This window comes from Danio aesculapii, chromosome 25 (assembly GCF_903798145.1).
Source record: "Danio aesculapii chromosome 25, fDanAes4.1, whole genome shotgun sequence".
NCBI lineage: Eukaryota > Metazoa > Chordata > Actinopteri > Cypriniformes > Danionidae > Danio > Danio aesculapii.
Window position 1 is genome coordinate 20,840,257 of NC_079459.1, and position 19,787 is coordinate 20,860,043.

The 19,787-nt window shown below is 35.4% G+C and overlaps 2 protein-coding genes across 2 annotated transcripts in view; one reads left to right on the forward strand and one right to left on the reverse strand.

The window, feature by feature from the left end:
• Window positions 1-14,728, forward strand: part of slc25a18 (solute carrier family 25 member 18) — a 29,168-nt gene extending 14,440 nt beyond the window's left edge. Inside the window, exons 7-9 of the mRNA XM_056451462.1 lie at window positions 6,545-6,708; window positions 12,103-12,178; window positions 12,255-14,728. Of these exons, the coding sequence (XP_056307437.1) occupies window positions 6,545-6,708; window positions 12,103-12,178; window positions 12,255-12,396 (382 nt within the window). The 3' untranslated portion in view covers window positions 12,397-14,728. The remainder of the gene's footprint in view (window positions 1-6,544; window positions 6,709-12,102; window positions 12,179-12,254) is intronic.
• Window positions 14,729-18,550: 3,822 nt separating this feature from the next.
• atp6v1e1a (ATPase H+ transporting V1 subunit E1a) overlaps window positions 18,551-19,787 on the reverse strand; it is a 10,034-nt gene continuing 8,797 nt past the window's right edge. The window contains exons 8-9 of the mRNA XM_056451463.1: window positions 19,166-19,253; window positions 18,551-19,090 (exon numbers count right to left, since the gene is read on the reverse strand). Of these exons, the coding sequence (XP_056307438.1) occupies window positions 19,028-19,090; window positions 19,166-19,253 (151 nt within the window). The 3' untranslated portion in view covers window positions 18,551-19,027. The remainder of the gene's footprint in view (window positions 19,091-19,165; window positions 19,254-19,787) is intronic.

Here is a 19,787-nt window from a genome sequence, read left to right on the forward strand (position 1 = left end):
AAACACCTCCCAGTAGTTATCAACAGAATTATGCTATGCTAAGAAGCCTTATTGGTTGCCAAAGAACCCTTTTGTAAGTAACAAGTTCCTATAAAGAAACATTTTGCTCCTAGTGCAAAGGAGATTTTAAAATTCTAAAGAAGTTGGTTCCAATATCCTAGTGGTTAGTGCGTCGACGGATCACATTCTAGTGCTCATGGCCACTCGAGTTTGATTCCTTCCTCGATGTCCTATGCCACAGGTGTCAAATCCAGTTCCTGGATGGCCGCAGCTCTGCACAATTTAGCTTTAACCCTAATTACACACACCTGATCAAACTAATTAAGTCCTTCAGGCTGGTTTGAAACCTACAGGTAATACTGCAGTCACACTAGAGTTTGAGCATGCGAAGTTCTGTCGTACGGCGCTGCGAAAAGGGGCGGGATTAAACCAGATGATTAGACATTTAAAAAAGCAGACGATTGGTCCATATTTTACATTTCTGTCCAGAGAGGTCATTTTGATCTTTGATTGGTCTCACGCAGTCACGCGATGTGATTTTGCTGGTCAGATTTGACTAAACTTGAACTTTGCAACACAGCGATCTGTGAAACTTGTCACACAAGCTTGCATTTCCGGTCTGACGCATTCGCGAGCGTATAAATGGAAGTTTATGGGGAGAAAAGTCCAGTGTGACCGCAGCCTAAGTGTGTTGAAGCAAGGGTTGGAACTAAAATGTGCAGAGCTGCGGCCCTCCAGGAACTGGATTTGACACCTGTGTCCTATGCGATCCCTCCCCCTCTCTGCTCACCACACTTTCCTATCTATACTCTCTACTGTCCTATCAATTAAAGATGAAAACCCCTAAAAAATAATGGTAGAAAAATCTAAAGAATGATATTAAACAATATTTGGAATGCAAGGGTTCATTAGATGCTGATGTTCTTCATGGCACTGTTGATGCCAATAAAGACCTTTTATGGCCTGTTTCCACTGAGTGGTACGGTTTGGTAAGTACATTTTGTTATGCATTTATTTAGATATCTACTGTCAAAAGTTCTAAAAAATACGTCAGAATGTGTGAATTATCAAAGATGCACTCTGAGAAAATTGCCTTTGAAAATCATGCTGTGTGAAATTAATATTACAGAGAATTGTCACCGACACGTGCAACAAGACAATCGAATGACAACACAGAAAGTGACGTTTTTAAATACACAGCCAAAACAATGGCCCGTACTGCTTTCTGCCTTCAGCTAGAATTATGTCGATTGCATCTTTCTGGCATAAACCATGGATACAAAGTAAGGGTACAATGTGTATATACTATTAATACAATGTAAACGCAACCATGATTAGGGTGACTCGTTACAAGCTCTACTGTACTTTACAGAACCATACCACTCAGTAGAAGTGAGACATTATTAACCTTTAACGCTTTGTTTAGCTTCATTGGCATAAATGTTCCCTTGAAGAATCTTTATTATCAAGAGGACCTTTACATTCCACAAATAGTTCTTTATGTGAACAGCCCCTAAGGCCACCGTCAATTGCGATCTCCAGCAGTTTGCACATTACATGCTGGATTTACCTGATTTGTTGACAAATGGGTTGCGGATCCATTCCTTGGCCGTTTGTGTGTCCTTCACTGGGCCTTTTCCACTTCACACAGAAACTTTCCAAAGTTTTTTGATGCTCAAGTGACCAAGATGTAACTGAGAGAGTATGGTCATTTCAAAATAAAAAAATTTTCAAAATAAAAGATTGTTCAGACTCAGATATTAAATAAAATGGAAATTATTAATGAACCAGTACCAATTGATCCGGTCTGTGGCCCAGGGGTTGGGGATCACTGCTTTAAGGAACCCAAAATGTTTTGAAATGGCAGGATCAGAATTCTGAATCGAGATTCAATCTGATTCATGCAAACATCCGCTTTGTTTTCAATTGTGGTTATGAGAGATCATGAATGTTTATAAATATAAACATATACAGGCAACTCAAAATTAGTACATGTGTCTACTCATGATACATTGAGGTCTTATATAGTGAGATGATCTGACTGCAAGAAACGGAACTATCCATTTATTTTTATTAGTTTTTTTTAATGGCCTCAAATAAGAAATGTATAATGAAAATTACATTTTTTAGAAAACTAACCCCTTTAGTTAAATAACTTAGCTTAGCCAATCAGAAATCCAGATCTTTAACAAACCTTCAGAGATGTGTTGTCTTAACTAACTTAAGTGATTGTTCTCTCAGCAAACATGCACAGTTCCAATACAAAAGGATAGCTATACGTCGCAGTGACCTCTCACCTTTACTACCGCCTACACACAAATAAACCCCCTCACCTTTCCCGTCATCCCCTCCCCCGCCATCTGTGATGTAATCCAGCTGAACTGATGTAACCTGCCAGCTGTCAGTTCCGATCGGTTATTCCTAGCTTCTAATGAACCGTAGGCGGAATTCTCTTCTTAATAGAATTCTAATGAGAGCTCAGACTGTTGCCTTACATCCTATACAAATCATACAATTCTGAAAAAGTTGGTGGAGATGTGGTTCGGTGGTTCGTCCTTCAACACTGACATTCGTATTGAACAACTAATCGGTTTTAATCTAACTAGAACTACAGCAGCATATTAGCAATACTCTGCTGCCTGTCTGATATTCCAAAAATGTTCCATAGTCTGAAGTGTTATGGCTTTTTATTATTGTGTTTGTCCATTTAAGGCAGCTTTGACACAATCTACATTGTGAAAAGAGCAATAGAAAGAATAAGGATACCTTGACATCGCATTTTCAATAGGAAGAGAGAGTTTATTCATAACATTTTGCATACACCGTAAAAATGCTGGGTAAAATGCACCGTAAAAACACAAATAGATTAAGTTAACTGAACTGTTTTTACAAATTTAAGTGGACTGAGCTTAAAACTATTCGGCTGTCTCTAAAAATAACTCCAGAATTGTCTAGATTCAGCTCATTTTAAATAAGTAGTTTGAACAAGCTCTTTTGTTAGTGTAGAAACCTTACTAAAAGCAAATGTACACAAGAATAATTCATTATGTATTGAGGATTGTGGCTCATATGCTTATTTAAAATGGCTGTATTAAGTTAATATTTCAGTTTATATGCTTACTTATTTGTAGTCAGCTAGCTCTCACATGGTCGCCAAATGAAGCTAAGCAGGGCTGCGCCTGGTCCCTGAATGGGAGACCACATGGGAAAGCTAGGTTGCTGCCGGAAGTGGTGTTAGTGAGGCCAGCAGGGGGCACTCATACCTGCAGGCTATGTGGGTCCTAACGCCCCAGTATAGTGAAGGGGACTCTGTAGGGTGGACCTTTTATATGGATACACCTTAATAAAATGGAAATGGTTGGTGATATTAACATCCTGTTTGTGGCACATTAGTATATGTGATAAACTTTTTAAGATGGGTGGTGGCCATTTTGGATCCAACTTTAGTTTTTTCAATAGGAAGAGGGTCATGTGTCACATTAAACTTATTGGGAATTTCACAAGAAAACAATGGTGTACTGGGTTTTAACGTAACTTTATTCTTTCATGAGCCCCCTCACATATACTAATGTGCCACAAACAGGACGTTAATATCACCAACCATTCCCATTTTATTAAGGTGTATCCATATAAATGGTCCACCCTGTATACTGCTCGGTGAGCGCCGTCTTTTGGATGAGACGTTAAGCCGAGGTCCTGACTCTCTGTGGTCATTAAAAATCTTAGGATGTCCATATCTTAATTGGCTTCATCACTTTGTCTCTTCTCCACCAATCAACTGGTGTGTGGTGTGTGGTCTGGCGCAATATGGCTGCCGTCACTTCATCCAGGTGGATGCTGCACACTAGTGGTGGATTTCCCCCCAAAATGTGTAAAGTGCTTTGAGTATATATAAATGTAAGGAATTATTGTTATTATTATTATTATTATTATTATTATTATTATTATTATTATTATTATTATTAAAACCTGCGCACACTTCCAATCCTGTTTTGTGCATACGTCATGTTTATAAATAAGATCTCTTAACTGGAGGCCAATCAAGCACCTTCATATTCACCTGCACAACATAGACTTCCCATGCAAACTGGAACATTTCTCTGTATTAACGCAGTATATGAGCCCTCCATGTCTGCGATATCTTTGCACATTTGTCAGACACTCATGCTATTGCTTTGCTGCACCTAATACCACGACGGTTGCTTTGGTCTTCGAGACTTCCCAGAACCTGTGAACCCCAGCACACATTTCCACTGTGTTTGTGACTCTTGAGGCATCATTGCACAGAACTGAAGTAGAGCTTTCTCCTTGAGTGACAGAGAATCAAATTGATGCAGCAGAAAACAATGCTCAGTGAAAGTGGTTTTCTGAAGTGCTCCTGAGCCCACAAGACTTTATTTAACACCACAGCATGATGTTTTTTTACACACAGTACCATATGAGGGCTCAAAGGTGGACACACTGAGATTTCCTGCCTTGCTCTACACAGACTTAGATTTCTCTGGATTCCCTCAGTCTTTTCACTATATTATTTATGGTAGTTAGACCTAAAGTAAAGTGTTTGTGATTGTGTATTAAGTTTGACTTGTTTGACTATTCCATCACAACATAATAAACCATGATTCAGCTTTGCTTGCAACGGCTGAGGTGTTGTTTTCACTAGTGTGCTTTTTAAAGTATAGGTATGGGATCAAAATTCTGTGAAATGTATCACGGTGGTGGCGCAGTAGGTAGTGCTGTCGCCTCACAGCAAGAAGGTTGCTGGTTTGAGCCTTGGCTGGGTCGATTGGCGTTTCTGTGTGGAGTTTCCATGTTCTCCCTGCATTTGCGTGGGTTTCCTTCGGGTGCTCCGGTTTCCCCCACAGTCTAAAGACATGCAGTACAGGTGAATTGGGTAGGCTAAATTGTCCGTAATGTATGAGTGTGTATGGATGTTTCCCAGAGATGGGTTGCGGCTGGAAGGGCATCCGCGACGTAAAACATGTGCTGGATAAGTTGGCGGTTCATTCCGCTGTGGCGACCCTGGATTAATAAAGGGACTAAGCTGAAAAGAAAATGTATAAATGAATGAATGTATCGGGGTCACTTATCAAAAATGAACGCACATATATCAAAAATAGGCATTGCATGTAAAATTATAACACGAAAACTAAACGTAGAATAAGAAACAATTAGGTCACATACTGAAAGATAACGAGCGTGAATCAAAAATGAAAATGCGTTTAGACTAAATTAAGTTTTTTTTCCCCATTTGTCCTCATTCCCACATTCTGTGCTTGCGTTTCCAAAAGATACAATTCGAGTTTCATTTAAATCACTGCCATTGAGTTGCATTGGAGTGACATTAGCTCCCCCTTCATCTGATTGGATAGATGAGCAACTGTCAATTAGACTAGTGGACCAATGATGACGCTAAAGTCCCCTATGCGTTAAATGAAACTCGAATTGCATCTTCTGGAAACGCAAGAGCAGAATGTGGGAACGAGCGAAGAGGAAAAGACCACAGCACACAAAACAGTCAAATTTGAGCGGGAAATCTGATTTTGTCCTAACACGTTTTCATTTTTAATTCACGCTTATTATCTTTCAGTACACAACCTTGTTGTTTCTTATTCTGCGTTTAGTTTACTCTATTGCATTATTTTTCTATACACGACCGCAATACTTTCGGTGGGGATTTGCATATACATATGTTTATTTTTGACGTTTATGCCATGGCGTTCACACTACTCCGGGTTCTTCGACCCACAAAAACAGAGGATTTTGAAAATGTTAAAGACCCAGTTTTAATTTGGATATGCTGATGGACAGACGGAAATAAAAATCTTGAAAGTGGAGGCGTGGCTATTTTACAGTCACTCTCTGATTGGTTTTCTGGATTATTGTGCATTGTTCCCTGTTTTGTCAGGTCCCTCACATATAACCATTAAACCACTGGTAGACTGCAAGTAAGGACTGTGGAAAAGTACATGCATGCCCAATGAGTGTAAATGGTCACGTATCGTGCATTTTAGGCTTTGTATAACCTATGAAACGCAGTGAAAGTGCCAGTCTGAACAAGGAACATATTCATTCTAAATGGCCATTTTAAATGCAAAGCCAGAGATGTTGTCTTTAAACCCAAACATGAAACCCTGAAGTATTTGCTTACCCATTTTTCTGGACAGTTTGAAAACCGATTGTTTGAAAAGCTGTTTAATTTGGTAATTCTGTAACATTTTCACTTTTATTTAGCCTCTTTTCCAACCTTTTTTTTTTTTTTTGACTGTTACAGACATCAAAATCAAGATTTGTTTTCATTTTCAAAACACATTTAAGTTTGTCAAAGAAAACACTGGAAATCTATTCTTCTTACTTTAACTAACAAATCACAGACTCTCAACTTCATTGCATTTTTTTTTACAAAACATTCAAACTTTTTCATAAATGGAGTGGTATTTCCCAGTGTCACGTTTGACAGACTCTAATGATCGATCACGATTCGTCAATAACGTCCTGCAGCGATGTCTACATTCGTCAGCTCATTGTCCCATCTCTGTTTCAGGGACGTCCCGTTCTCCATGATCTACTTCCCTCTGTTTGCCAACCTCAACGCTGTGGGCCGGGCAGAGGATTGTAAAGCCCAGGAGCGGGCGCCATTCCTGCAGTCTTTCATGGCCGGTTGCACGGCAGGCTCAGTGGCGGCGGTCGCTGTCACTCCTCTTGACGGTGAGATGAAGGCAAGAGAAGAGTACAGGAACACTGGTGGCTCTCTCTCTCGTTATAAAAGCACACTGATAAATGTCAAATTGAGTTAGTCCAAGCCGTCTAAGCTTTTAAAAAGCACTTGTAATCCTGTGCTACTTAGAAACTGCTGGGTGGCGCTGGTGTTAGTAATTGATGTTGAATGGGAAACTCAAGTCACGTTTTGATACGGGTTCGGTACAATAGGAATAAGCAACAAAACCACCGTGCATGCTTTTTTCTGTTGTTTTTGAACAGGCAGGATTTTTTGTCACAATCAGCTACAGAACTGAAGAGTTTCTTGTGACGCAAAAGTTCAAAATAAATAATGAAAAATAAGACTTTATAATTATTAAACATTCAAAGGTTAATTTCAGCCTTCTCCTTAAACAACAGAATTAAAAATAATTGTGCATCAAGTTTAAGATTCGGTAAGTTTTGAAACCGAAATCTCTTTTAATGAAAATTCTAGCAATGTGTTCATCCATAACAGCGGGTGCAGTGTTCAACTGTTCTATCCTGTATGTGTGTGTAGAGATGGAACTCAGTCTGATTTACATGTGCATGAGCTGAGACAGAATCTTATATTTCTATTGTTTTTCTACGCAAACACGGTTGACAGAGGTACTGACCATTATACACTCGCGTCTTTTGCATTGTCTCGCACATACTCTGCATTTTTATACATGAGAAGATAAAAATTTTTTTAGTTTTACTTCATTTTAGCTTTTACATGCAGCAGCGCTCATCAATGTCAGTTCCACAGCAGTGAACCAATCAGAAGAATGATGTGGGACTAGTTTTGCGAGCTATTTGGCACGACAACATGTCGCAACCACTCCTGATCACTGCGTCTCATGTTTTCAGACACAGACATGTTGTTTGTGTTGCCCTGCTGTGGTCTTTTGTGCCAACTCTGGGCATGACTGTATTCGTAGTTGGAGTGCAAGAACCCAACTGTATATGTGTATGTATATATATATGTATATATATATGTATATATATATATATATATATATATATATATATATATATATATATATATATATATATATATATATGTGTATATGTGTGTTGTATATATATATATATATATATATATGTGTATATGTGTGTTGTATATATATATATATATATATATATATGTGTATATGTGTGTTGTGTATATATATATATATATATATGTGTATATGTGTGTTGTATATATATATATATATATATATGTGTATATGTGTGTTGTATATATATATATATATATATATATATATATATATATATATATATATATATATATATATATATTTGAAGTCAGAATTATTAGCCCCCCTTTGAATTTTTTTCATTTTTTAAATATTTCCAAAACGATGTTTAACTGAGCAAGGAAATTTTCACAGCATGTCTGATAATATTTTTTTCTTCTGGAGGTAGTGTTATTTCGGCTAGAATAAAAGCAGTTTTTAATTTTTTTAAAACCATTTTAAGATCAATATTATCAGACCCTTTGAGCTAATTTTTTTTCGATAGTCTACAGAACAAACCATCATTATACAATAACTTGCCTAATTACCCTAACCTGCCTAGTTAACCTAATTAACTTAGTTAAGCCTTTAAATGTCACTTTAAGCTGTATAGAAGTGTCTTGAAAAATATCTAGTAAAATATTATTAGATAAAATAAATCAGTTATTAGAAATGAGTTATTAAAACTTTTATGTTTAGAAATGTGTTGAAAAAAATCTGCTCTCCGTTAAATTTTGGGAAAAAAATAAACAGGGGCTAATAATATATATATATATATATATATATATATATATTATATATATATATATATATATATATATATATATATATATATATATATATATATAAATACATGAATGATATAATGCAACACATATTTGGGATTTTGGATATAATGGGTCAAAAACTGGGATACTAATACATTAACATTTTATACATTTAAGTTACATGTATATTTCATTCATAGCTTTCATTTTTATGTTCATTTTTATTTTGTTATTATTGTTTTTAATATATATATATATACACTTTTATTTCTTGGTAGGTTTAGAGGTAGCTCTGCAAAGAAAAAGTGATTTTTTTTCTACTATTTCATCTAGTAGATTAAACAAACAAATTACCGTACATAGCTCTTCAAGGAATGCAATCCCCACAAAAGCTTAATACTATACTATTTGTGTTGACTTCTGAGTACATTTTCACCAAAGTCTCCTAACTAGGTCACTCTGTATTTCATAAAGGCCCAGAATGAGTCTTTTGTTTGCTAGTGATTAATTAGTGAACCCCATGCGCTCTGCTTCAATCCTGCTGTGATATTTAGATCCCAAACATTTCATTGGCTTTGAAAAACACACAAAGTCTGCAAAGTTTGCCTTTCAAAGGGTTTTGGTTTACAGCTAGTCTTTTGTATCGTAAGAGACACAATTGCTTGTTGCCTGAAACGGCAGTAAAGAGGAAGGTGGATTATTTGGACGGTGGAAACACTGGCAAGCCACTGTGGCGTCTGTGTTTGAAGATTTGGCAGGACTCGCTGCAAACATTATTCTGTTTATAGACTCACACAAAACCAATCACCCACTTTTTACCCCATCAGGCTTTGTTTATTATAAAGTCAAAAAGTGGCGAATATGATCTGCTTACTCTTTGTTTTCACAGTTAATTCACAAATAATTACACAAAAATGGCAAGTAGCAGATCGAATGAATGTAAAACTGTAATGTAGAAGTATACAGTGCATATAGAAAATCATCAGACCCTGTGAAAATCTGTGCCTTTACTCACATTACACCCTGCTTTCAGAAGACCTTCAGGATAAAGTTGTAGAAAGACACAGGTTAGGAGAAAAAGTAAATATTTTAAATATTGTAAATATTTTAAAAGGGTATGAAGATTTTCTATAGGCACTGTATAGATAAGAATATAGTTATTTATTTGCAAATTTGTGTTACATTAAACACAGATATTAATTCAATAATTTTTGATAATGTGATTAAAACTGATATAAAACATTTATGGTTAGTCTTAATTGTCCAAATATACCAAATAGCATTATAATAAATCTCGTTTTGAAAGTATAAAATTGTAGATGAAGTATATATAATTGGATTATTATTGTTTAGTGTAGACTTATATTTACATAGATCAAATCAAGCTTTTCATTAATTAAATGATGCTGGAACAAACTGATAAGTAATTTGCTAATAATACATAAGATGTTCTACATATTGCTTAATTTTATATTCCAGAATCTTTTCACATAACAATTTTCATTTTTTATACACAGTTGAAGTCAGAATTATTAGCCCCCTGTTTATTTTTTACCCAATTTCTGTTTAACAGTGAGATTTTTTTCAACACATTTCTAAACATAATAGTTTTAATAACCCATTTCTAATAACCGATATATTTTATCTAATAATATTTGACTAGATATTTTTCAAGACACTTCTATACAGCTTAAAGTGACATTTAAAGGCTTAACTAGGTTAATTAGGTTAACTAGGCAGGCTAGGGTAATTAGGCAAGTTACTGTATAACAATGGTTTGTTCTGTAGACTATAGAAAACTATATAGGTTAAAAGGGCTAATAATTTTGACCATAAAATTGTTTTAAAAAATTTTTAAAACTGCTTTTATTCTAGCCGAAATAAAACATAAGACTTTCTCCAGAAGAAAAAATATTATCAGACATACTGTGAAAATTTCCTTTTTCTATTGAACATCATTTGGGAAATATATAAAAAAGAAAAGAAAATCAAAGGGGGGCTAATAATTCTGACTTTAACTGTATAAAAAGAATTCATATAGTCTCGTCAACCACAAAATAATTACTCATTTTTTAACATTTACATAATTATGGAGGTTATGCATCATTGAGAGAATATGTTTGGCAACCTTTTAATTTTGTTGTATTTTGTTTAGACACTCACCGGCCACTTTATTAGGTACACCAGTCCAACTGCTTGTTAACCGCAAATTTCTAATCCGCCAATCACATAGCAGCAACTTAATGCATTTAGGCATGTAGACATGGTCAAGACGATCTGCTGCAGTTCAAACCGAGCATCAGAATGGGGAAGAAAGGTGATTTAGGTGACTTTGAACGTGGCATGGTTGTTGGTGCCAGACGGGCTGGTCTGAGTATTTTATAAACTGCTGATCTACTGGGATTTTCACGCACAACCATGTCTAGGGTTTACTGAGAATGGTCCAAAGAAGAGAAAATATCCATTGAGCGGCAGTTATGTGTGTGCAAATGGCTTGTTGATGCCAGAGGTCAGAGGAGAATGGCCAGACTGGTTCGAGCTGATAGAAAGGCAACAGTAACTCAAATAAACACTCGTTACAACCGAGGTATGCAGAAGTGCATTTCTGGATGCACAACACGTCCAACCTTGAGGCGGATGGGCTACAGCAGCAGAAGACCACACCGGGTGCCACTCCTGTCAGCTAAGAACATGAAAACTGAGGCTACAATTCATACAGGCTTACTGAAATTGCACAATAGAAGATTGGAAAAACGTTGCCTGGTCTGATGAGTCTTGATTTCTGCTGCGACATTCATATGGTAGGGTCAGAATTTGGCATCAACAACATGAAAGCATGGATCCATCCTGCCTTGTATCAACGGTGGTGGTGGTGGTGTAATGGTGTGGGGGATATTTTCTTGCCACATCTTCTGATGGTTACTTCCAGCAGGATAACACGCCATGTCATAAAGCGTGAATCATCTCAGACTGGTTTCTTGAACATGATAATGAGTTCACTGTACTCAAATGGCCTCCACAGTCATCAGAGCTCAATTCAATAGAGCACCTTTGGGATGTGGTGGAACGGGAGATTCACATCATGGATGTGCAGCTGACAAATGTGTTGCAACTGTGTGACGCTATCATGTCAACATGGACCAAAATCCCTGAGGAATATTTCTAGTACCTTGTTGAATCTATGCCACGAAGGATTAAGGCAGTTCTGGAGGCAAAAGCGGGTCCAACCCGGTACTAGTAAGGTGTATCTAATAAAGTGGTCGGTGAGCATATATATATATATATAGTTGAAGTCAAAATTGTTAGCCCTCCTCAAATGATGTTTAACAGAGCAAGGAATTTTTCAGTATTTCCGATAATATATATATATATTTTCTGGAGAAAGTCTTATTTGTTTTATTTCGGCTAGTTTTAAATGTTTTTAAACCCATTTTAAGGTCAATATCATTAACCCCCTTAAGCGATATTTGTTCTTCAGTTGTCTACCGAACAAACCATTGTTATATAATGACTCCCCTATCTTCAGGACCTCCATGACACCATACAGACACACAAAATTAAATAACATATTAATAAATATTTTCCACTTTCAGTTATAAAGACTCGTCTACAAACATTACAGAAGGGAGAAGGAGAAGACTCATACAGAGGCATCATTGACTGTGCACAGTAAGTTTTTTATTGTCTCTATATTTGTCTCATATAAACTTCTACCATATTAATATGCCAACCATCCCTCCTTCAGACGTATTTTAAAGCGAGAAGGGCCCTCAGCGTTCCTCAAGGGAGCGACGTGTCGAGCGCTGGTCATCGCTCCACTTTTCGGCATCGCTCAAGGGGTCTATTTTCTGGGTGTTGGTGAACACCTGATTGGGCTACTGGGATAGCGGCTGATGATGTCATACAGTACTGTTTCTACATGGGCCAAGAGATGAAGAAGGAAACATTGATTTATTGAAATGGTAAATATGGAGAGAAATTGACACACCAACCAAAGGACTTTCAGCAACTTTGGGAGAAACACAAGAAGGTTGTGTAACGCTAACATTAATACACACTAAACTAATCAAACTAAGTACCTAAAAACTGTAAAGGGGATTCTTTAGGTAAAGCAGGGTCCTGTTTTGACTAATCTGGAAGGTTTTTTTGGCCACAGTGTTGAATTAATGTAGCTTTGTGTCTAAAGCCCATAATTCCAATCAGTTTTAAACCAACATTATTAGTGATGATCGATTCTTAAGTTGTGAACAGGGTCAGTGTGTATTTAGATCGAATCGAAGTTGAGTTGAATCTGAATCGTCTAAAATGTTTTGGTTGGCTCACTAATGCTGAATCAGACTTTTTAAACAGCAAAAAAATTAGAAATGTCCATTATGTTAATAAATGCAATCAGTTATAAACCAACATGATACATTTATCCATACTGAACAGGGTCATTGTGTATTTAGATTGCAGAAAGAAGACTTGAAATGAAGCTGAGTTGAATCTGAATCTTTTAAATTTATGTTTTGGCTCGCAAATGCTGAATCAAACTATTTAAACAGTAAAAAATATGCAGAAATGTCTATTATGTCAATCAGTTTTAATACAAGACGATACTTGTATTCATCGTGACCCAGGTCAGTGTGTATTCAGATTGTGAAAAGAAGACTTGAAGTTTAGTTGACTCTGAGTCTTTTAAATATGGCAAGTAACAGATTTAAACAGCAAAAAAAAAATGCTGAAATGTTTTTAAAACAGACTTTATTAGCCTTAATCCAATATTATTCATAATGATTTATTTATTTGTTCTGAACAAGAATCACATATATTTAGATTGCTGAAATTTAATTTCTAAATGTTTTTGTTTCTACTTATGAATCTGACCTTTCAATAGGAAAAAAAACTCTGCTGAAATGTATTTGAAAACACAATTATGATCAATTTTGAACCAACAAATGATTCTTTTATCCATTATGAAAAGAGTCGATGTGTATTTGGATTGCAAAAAATGACTTGAATCGAAGTTGAGATAAATCTGAATCTTTTACATGTACGTTCTGGCTCTCTTCCATAGAATCAACCCTTTAAACAGCAATTAATATGCAAAAATGTGCATTTGGATTGCAAAAGAAAGATTTGAATCAAAGTTGAAGTGAAACTGAGTCTTCTAAATGTACATTCTGGCTCTCTCCAATTGATCTTGTTCTGAACAGGGTCAGTGTGTATTTAGACTGAAGAAAAAAAGGCTTGAATCGAGTTGAATCCAAATGTTTAAAATGTTTTGGTTGGCTCACATGCTGAATCTTTTTAAACAGCACAAAATGTGCGGAAATGTCCATTATGTCAATAGATACAATCATTTTTAACCAATACGATAGATTTATTCATTGTGAACAGGGTCATTGTGTATTTAGATTGCAGAAAGAAGACTTGAAATGAAGATGAGTTGAATCTGAAATATTTAAATGGATGGTTTGGCTCGCTAATGCTGAATCAGCAAAAAAAAAAAAAAAAAAAAATGCTTAAAGTTTTTTAAAACTGACTTTATTATCTTTAATCCAATATTATTCCTAATGATTTGCTTATTTGTTCCGAACAAGAATGACATATATTTAGACTGCCGAAATTACATTTCTAAATGGATGTTTTTGTTTCTACTCTTGAATCTGAGCTTTCAATAGGAAAAAACCTGCTGAAATGTCTTTCAAAACACAATTATGTTCAATTTTGAACCAACATGATTCACAAAGGATTCTTTTATCCATTATGAATGAGTCGATGTGTATTTGGATTGCAGAAAATGACTTGAATCAAAGTTGAGATAAATCTGAATCTTTTACATGCACGTTTTTGGCTCTCTTCCATAGAATCAACCCTTTAAACAGCAATTAATATGCAAAAATGTCCGTTAAATCCTTCAGGTATAATCCGTTTCAAACTAGCATGATCTGTTATAAAAAGGAATAATGTGTTTAGATTGCACAAAAAGAGTTGAATCAAAGTTGAAGTGAAACTGAGTCATCTAAATGTACATGTTGGCTCTCTCCCATTAAATAAGCAACAAATCTTTAACTTAAAGTCAGTCGATACAATTAGTTTTAAACCAAAATGATTCAGTTATGCACTGTGAAATAGCTCGGTTAGATTGTAGACAGAGAACTGAATTAAAGCTGAATCTGAATGTTTTAAATGTATCTTTTAGCATTAACAGTTGATTCCGACACACACACACACACACACACACACACACACACACAAAAAGTCTGTTCTGAACAGGGTCAATGTGCATTTAGATAATCTTGAATCAAAATGAATCTGAATCTACTGAGCAATGAATCAGTTTTTGAAGAGCAAAAACATATATTCAGAAATATCTTAAAAGCCATTAGATACAATCTAAAATGATTCAGAATGATTCATTTATGCACTGTAAAAAGGCTTAGTTAAATTGCAGTAAGAGAACTGAATCAAAGCTGAATCTGAATTTTCTAAATATATATTTTAATAATAATAATAATAACAATTCCTTACATTTATATAGGGCTGTTCGGGACACTCAAAGCCATATTGTGCCAGACCGCACACCAGCTGATTGGTGGAGAGGAGACAAAGTGATGAAGCCAATTATGATATGGGGATGGTTAGAAGGCCATGATGAACAAATTTGGTCAGGATACCGGGGTTAAACCCCTACTCTTTTTCGAAGGTCATCCTGGGAATTTTAATGAACACAGAGTCAGGACCTCAGTTTAATGTCTCATCCGAAAAACGATGCTCACTGACAGTATAGAGTCCCCTTCACTATACTGGGGCATTAGCACCAACACATAGACTGCAGGTTGAGCGCCCCCTGCTGGCCTCACTAACACCACTTCCCGCAGCAACCTAGCTTTCCCATGTGGTCTCCCATCCAGGTACTGACCAGGCGCAGCCCTGCTTAGCTTCAGTGGGCCATCATTTTAGCATCTACAGATTCCGACACAACAACAAACAGTTGTCTTTAAACCTACAGTATAGTCATGCTCAATTTGAAACCAACATGATTCCTGATTATTACTTATTGTCTGTTCTGAACAGGGTCAATGCGCACTTAGATAATCTTGAATCAAAATGAATCTGAATCTACTAAATGCGTGTTGCCATTAAATCAGACCCTTTAAAAAGCAAAAAATGTATACAGAAATAACTTTAAAGCCAATTGATACAATTGATTTTAAACCAGAATGATTCAAAATGATTTATTTATGCACTGTGAAAAGGCTCCGTTAGCACTATAGCACTTCGCAGTATGGAGTCCCTTTCACTATACCGGGGCGTTAGGCCCACACAGACTGCATGTTGAGCACTCCACCACTGACCTCACTAACACCACTTCCGACAGCAAACTAGCTTTGCCATGTGGTCTCCCATCCAGCCACTGACCGGGTGCGGCCCTGCTTAGCTTCAGGGGCCACCATTTTAGCATCTACAGTTAATTCCAACACAATAACAAACAAATAATGTCTTTAAACCTACAGTATAGTTATGCTCAATTTGAAACCAACATGATTCTTGATTATTGATTATTGTCTGTTATGACTATTCACCAACACCTGTGCACTCAATGTGCACTTACATAATCTTGAATGGTCAATGTGCACTTCAGTGTGGTCAATGTGCACTTAGATAATCTTGAATCAAAATGAATCTGAATCTTCTAAATCTGTTTTGGCTCTATCCCATTGAATCCCTTTTAAAGAGGAAAAATATATACAGAATTATCCTTAAAGCCAATCACTTACAGTATCTATTGATGAACAGGGTCAATGTGCATTTAGATGGCAGAAAGAATCAAAGTTTAGAGGGATCTGAATCTTCTAAATGTATGTTTTGTCACTCTACTGCTTTTAATCAGGAAAAAAAAAGCTGAAATGTCTTTAAATCAGTTGATACAATCGATTTTAAAGCAACATAATGAATTTATCAATAGTGAGCAACAATGACAAATATTATAGATTGCAGGAAGAAGCTCGACTCAAAGTTGAGATGAATCTGAATCTTCAAAATGATTCGACTCTTTCAGTGAATCAGACCGTTTATTCAGCGTAATTGTGGTCTGTCATTAAATCTCTGTTTGTGGAGACGCTGCTGGGCTTCGTCTGCAGTCTGGTTGTTTGTAGACTGTATAACGTCAGATTAATATTTTTAATGCTTCTTTAATTGATTTTGTTGAGTGCGAAATATATTGAAATGCAACAAAGCCTTATCCTTCACACTCAAGTTTTACACTAAAAAGAAAAAAATCTCAAAAGGTTAATTTAATATTAAAACTACCAGTGGCTTTTTAAAGTACTATATACAGAACACTGGCAGTCAAAACTTTGGGATATACATTTTAAGAAATGTTTTAAAAAGATGTCTCTTCTGCTCACTCCGATTGAATTTTCTTGTCAAAACAGTTCCTCTTATATTTGAATATATATTTTACTTTGATTCAAAGTTGAGTTTTCAGTATCATTCCAGCCTTCTGTATCACACAATCCTTCAGAAATCATTTTAATATGTGGATCTGCTGCTTAATTATAAATATAAAAATATAATAATTGGTCCTCAGTTATTAATAATGGTCATAATTACCAATATTGATATGGATTTCTATAACTGTAATTTTCTAATTAATATTTGTAAAAAAAATGTTAATAAATAATAATTGAATAAAACCGTTGTTCTCTAGATAATTCTAGTAGTGTTTCATGGTTTCTACTACAGAAATATTAACCAGAACTCCCTATTATCATACATAGAGTTGAAGTCAGAATTATTAGCCCCGTTTATTTTTTCGCCCCAATTTCTGTTTAACAGAAAGATTTTTTCAACACATTTCTAAACATGATAGTTTTAATAACTCATTTCTTTTATCTTTGCCATGATGACAGTAAACAATATTGTTCTGTCTTTTTTTAAGATACTAGTATTCAGCTTAAAGTGACATTTAAAGCTTAACTAGGTTAATTAGGCAGGTTAGGGTAATTAGGCAGATCATTGTATAATGATGGTTTGTTCTGTAGACTATCAAAAAGTATATTGCTTAAGGGGGCTAATAATTTTGACCTTCAAATGGTTTTAAAAAAAATTAAAGCAACTTTTATCCTAGCTAAACCCTACAACTTTTTCCAGAAGAAAGAATATTATAGGAAATACTGTGAAAAATTCCTTACTCCATTAAACCTAATTTGAGAAATATTTAAAAAAGAAGAAAGATTTACAGGAAGGCTAATAATTTTGACTTAACTTTATCTGCATATTCAAATAATTTCTATAAGATTTTTTGACACTTAAGACTGGATTAATGATGCAGAAAAATCAGTTTATCACAGGAAAACAATTTGTAAATCCATTAATATATAGTAAAATTGTTTAGAATTGTAACATTATTGTAAAATATTACTGTTTTTACTTTATGTAAAATGAGAAAAACAAACAAAAAAAATCTTCATTTTCCAAACCTTTGACTGGCAGTGTTGTTTAGGTAGAACATCTATTTTGCTGACTTCTTTTCACATTTGGTAGAAAGAAAGCTAACCGAGAAATGATACGAGTAGTTTAATTTTGAGAGAACCAAGAAAAGAACAAAAAACGTGGGAAACATTTCTGTTTAAAACACATTATTTTATCAATACCAACAAGTTTATAGAAGCTTATTCCTTGAAGACTTGATTTCTGAGAGATAAAAAATCAATCTCAGAGGCTTCTTATTCATATGTCTAAATAATTGCGATAAGAAATCTGTACATTTGGAATATGCAAGACTGATATAGGTGTCTGTACTTTATTAAATGAGTTCCATTTAAGAGCCTCTGTATTTCATCTGGAGTCTGATTTGATTATGCAAAGCGTTGTTGCACCACAACAAATGATGCTAATTTGCAACTAATAGGTTTTCTTTTTCACAAGAGAGGGCATCGTGTTGTTAATGTTTGAGATGTATGTAGCGTATCTGTACGAATGTCAGATTTCAGACTTGATGTAACCAATAAACACGGTTTTGTTTTACTGTAATAGACACAGACATGCTATAAATAAACTATATTTGATTTATTTATCCATGTAATTGCACTACAATTGAAAGCATAAAAGCATCCATGTTTTTAAGACAATGAAAGAGATTTTTTTCCCCCTTTTTTCAGGGAAAACTGGTTAGGCTGCTAGCTTAGCTAACAACAATTGACACAATGCAAATTCCTGAGTGCTTATAACTCTTTGTTGGTACAAGCTGAGATAAGATGTCAGGCGTCTACTTTCCCTATCTGTGACATGATATTCAAAGAGAAAGCGCTAAATAAACTCTCAAAGGAGAGGTTTAAAGTGACAAGAACACACATTTCAGTGTGAACTACTTTCTTTGGCCTAAAATGAATAATAAAATGAAACTGATAGGCACCATTTTTAAAAGTAAAATAAAAAAACTGATTTCCTCTTTAGGAAATCTGCCGTGACCTTAAAAGACTATCTTCCCATCAAACCTCAGCTCTTCTGAAGTGTATTTGTAACAGTCGATTAGTCTGTGAACTTGCGGTTTGGGTTGGCACCAAATAAATTCACTCTGATGTCAGGCATCATCTGTGAAAGCAGAAAAACACAATATAAGAACTCGAATGAGACCCTAAAAACAAAAATGAGACTTTTTTCCTCTACCTGTTGTGCTAGAAGGTCTAATCTGCTTTCCAGCGTGTTGGAGGCCTTGATCCTGCCATCAGCGTTATAGACTTCAACACCTCCTGAACTGAAGATGCCAAGCACAAATATTGAACACATTTGATCACATGTAGAAGAATGTTTTCTAACAAAACCGAGGTCTGTTTCCACCTGCTATTAACACGTTTTCAGTTATCCGATCACAAGTAGGGATGAGTATCGTTTGTTTTTTAATGATGTCGTTGCAAAATTGATACATTTTTTGATTAGGTGCTGTTTACACTTTTCCTTAAGTGTTTGCTTTAGTTTTGTGGATCAGTGACTGCAGGAAAAAGAACATTACGCTGGACGCCAACATTATCCGAACAAAAGCTAAAAAGCTTTATCAACCTTTTGCTGCCAGTGATGAATGTTTGCACCTGACAACAGGTTTTGATCTTTAGTTTCAATCTATAATACTGGACTTATTTTTCTATGAAAGTTTGAACTTTGAGAGAGACATGTGAAAATGTTAATGCCTGTCTGAGAAAAGTGTATAAAGTGTGTAGTGAGGGGTTTTACAGCCTTGAAACATCTATTATAATTGTAAAAAATAAAGCTGACTACTTTGTGGATTTAGTAT